Source organism: Lasioglossum baleicum, chromosome 8 (genome assembly GCF_051020765.1).
Source record: "Lasioglossum baleicum chromosome 8, iyLasBale1, whole genome shotgun sequence".
Lineage (NCBI taxonomy): Eukaryota > Metazoa > Arthropoda > Insecta > Hymenoptera > Halictidae > Lasioglossum > Lasioglossum baleicum.
This window is the reverse complement of record NC_134936.1, coordinates 6,814,826-6,817,313: the sequence shown is the minus strand read 5'-3', so window position 1 is coordinate 6,817,313 and position 2,488 is coordinate 6,814,826. Positions and strand designations below refer to the sequence as shown.

Here is a 2,488-nt window from a genome sequence, read left to right as displayed (position 1 = left end):
GATGACAGCGGCGAACATTGGAGCGCGGTGGTAGCGGCGAACATTGGAGCGCACGGTGGCAACGGTGAACGTAGACAGACAAGGATGGGAATACTTTTCCTCTATGCTCTCCTCGCCGTTATAATATAGACATAATAGTTTATCCCGCTTTTATCACGCACATGCGTAAAACGAATCACCCAAAACAGTAGAAAATCAGCGTTACGTATCTGATGCGCGCGTTGAATACCACACCGCGTGGTTGACAAAAGACGCGAGTTTAAAGGGACGAGTGCAACAGTGTAGTTTTGACAGGCTCTCGAAGCAGAGACTTTTAAATATCGTGCGCGAGTTTGTCTTAAATTTCGCTTGTTTTTAATTATATATTTTAGTTCATTTTCAGCGTAGTGATACTGGTGATAAAATGGATTGTGTACCCGCCAAAAGATCCAAGAAGAGATTTCAGCGTCACTGGTTCGACGCTGACGAAACTCTGAAGGTTTGGTTGGAAGAACTTCCTTCCGACGAATCGAAATGCGTCTGTAAAGTCTGCAACAAAATCTTCGGTTGTGGACTTACAGAAATTCGCAAACATTCGTCCACACGGGCTCATCAAAATAACATAGAGCAATTGCTCTCTGTTAATACCCCTTCGGGTAATGAGCCCGATGTTCAGGACAATCAACCTGACGAGTTTCTTCAAGAAGGGACATCATCGCGTCCCTTCCTTAAGGAAATAAGAATCGCTGAGATCCGATATGCGGCTTTCTTTGCCGAAAACAATATCGCGATCTCAGTCGCCCCGAAATTTCTTGCACTCATGCAAGATATTGCTAAAAACCCTGCCGTCTTACAGGGTATGAAAGTAGGCCGCACGAAGTGCGGAAACATAATTTCAAATGTTCTGTGCGTTCGGGAAACCGAACGCATCGTAGATAACGTACGGCATACGAAATTTTCAGTTTACGAAGACGAAACTTCGGACTCCACAAACGACAAATGGCTATCATTAATGGTGAGATACATTGAGCCATGTCGTTTGTCTATCAGGACAGAGCTGTTGCAGCTAATTCATCTTGATGCTAGCGACTGTTCAGCGGAAAAGATTTTCAAATCTTTTGAAAATGATTTGCTGCAAAAGCAAATTCCGCTAAGGAACATCGCTGCTCTTAGCTGCGACAACGCTTCTGTAATGATGGGAAGCCATTCCTCGTTTCAGAGCAAATTGCTCGAAAAAAATCCAAACGTCGTTGTTATGCCGTGCGTTTGCCATTCCGCAGCATTGGCGGCAACTGCTGCTTGCGTTACCATCCCTAAGGAATGCGACGATTTACTTCGGGGAGTCGCATCCTTCGTTAATGGCAGCCCCAAACGGGCAGCTATTTTTCGCCAATATCGGGAGATTTACGATAAATCTCCTGTACAAGTTCTTAAATTATCCGAGACACGCTGGCTGGCAAGGCACCAGTGTGTCAAAAGGATTCTTATGATTTGGGAAGATCTCCAGGGTTATTTTTTAGAGTATGCCGTTTCAGAAAAATTGGCAACTGCTGAGAAATTCTCTTCTCTACTCAGCAGATCCGACATTAAAGGATATTTTCATTTCCTCGATTATGTCCTGGATGCTCTAAATGTATTTAATGCCTCGTTCCAAAGTAGAGACACCCTGGTGCAGGAGTTGCAGCCCTCTTCTGCAAGACTGCTTCACTTCTTCCTTAAGAGTTTTCTTAAAAAGCCCCTTTTAGAAGCCCAAGTTCGGGGAATTGATTTTTCTTTGGAATCAAACCAAGTTCCACTTAATGAAGTGCGTCTTGGACCCGACACCGAAAATCACTTGGACGAGGCATTACGTCATGGGATGTCCGAAGTTGAGTTACACTCCTTCCGAAACAATTGCTTACAGTTTCTTATCACTGTAAGCAATGAAATATGAAATCGCCTTCCCCATGACGATAAATTTCTTACGCAATTGACGGTCTTCAAGCCGTCCATTGTATTGTTAAATAGCGACAGGAATTCTTCTTTCCTCAATGTCGCTGCAGTTGCCCAAAAATTGGGAAATTTTAGTGCCGAAGATTTACAAAATGAGTGGAACATTTTGTATTTCGGCACATCCCAATCCCAAAAAGATCGTTGGGCACTGCTTTCTTTCGACGGCATGTGGATGGACATCGGCATGCAAAAAAATTCGGACAACTGTCCCATTTTTCCACACCTAACATCTTTGGTGAACGCTGTCCGATGTCTGCCACACTCCAATGCCGAGGCAGAAAGAGTTTTTTCGTTGCTCCCTGACATCAAAAATAAAAAACGGAATAAATTAGGACCTCACCTCCTAAATTCCATATGTGTGGTGCGCACAGCCCTGAAAGCTAGACAAGAGTCTAGCCGCACCATGTCCATCGATGATGGACATTTAAGGCTAATGTCAGGGAAGCATTTAAATACAAGTCCGCCGCATGCACAAAACTTTCACAAGTTAACATTGCATGCAGCTGTAGACTTGTAA

The 2,488-nt window shown here is 43.9% G+C and overlaps 1 protein-coding gene across 1 annotated transcript; it reads left to right on the top strand.

Annotated features, from left to right (window-relative positions):
* The first annotated feature begins 403 nt into the window (after positions 1 to 403).
* On the top strand, positions 404 to 2,488 carry LOC143211134 (zinc finger protein 862-like). The gene is made up of 2 exons (XM_076428595.1): positions 404 to 1,894; positions 1,964 to 2,488. The coding sequence occupies exons 1-2, from the start codon at positions 404 to 406 to the stop codon at positions 2,486 to 2,488; spliced, it is 2,016 nt and encodes a 671-aa protein (XP_076284710.1).

Excerpts from the sequence above, each read along its gene's own strand:
- LOC143211134 (XM_076428595.1), top strand. The coding sequence starts at position 404 with ATGGATTGTGTACCCGCCAAAAGATCCAAGAAGAGATTTCAGCGTCAC. Across the intron at positions 1,895-1,963 it reads GCTTACAGTTTCTTATCACT|CCGTCCATTGTATTGTTAAA; the intron begins GTAAGCAATGAA and ends ACGGTCTTCAAG.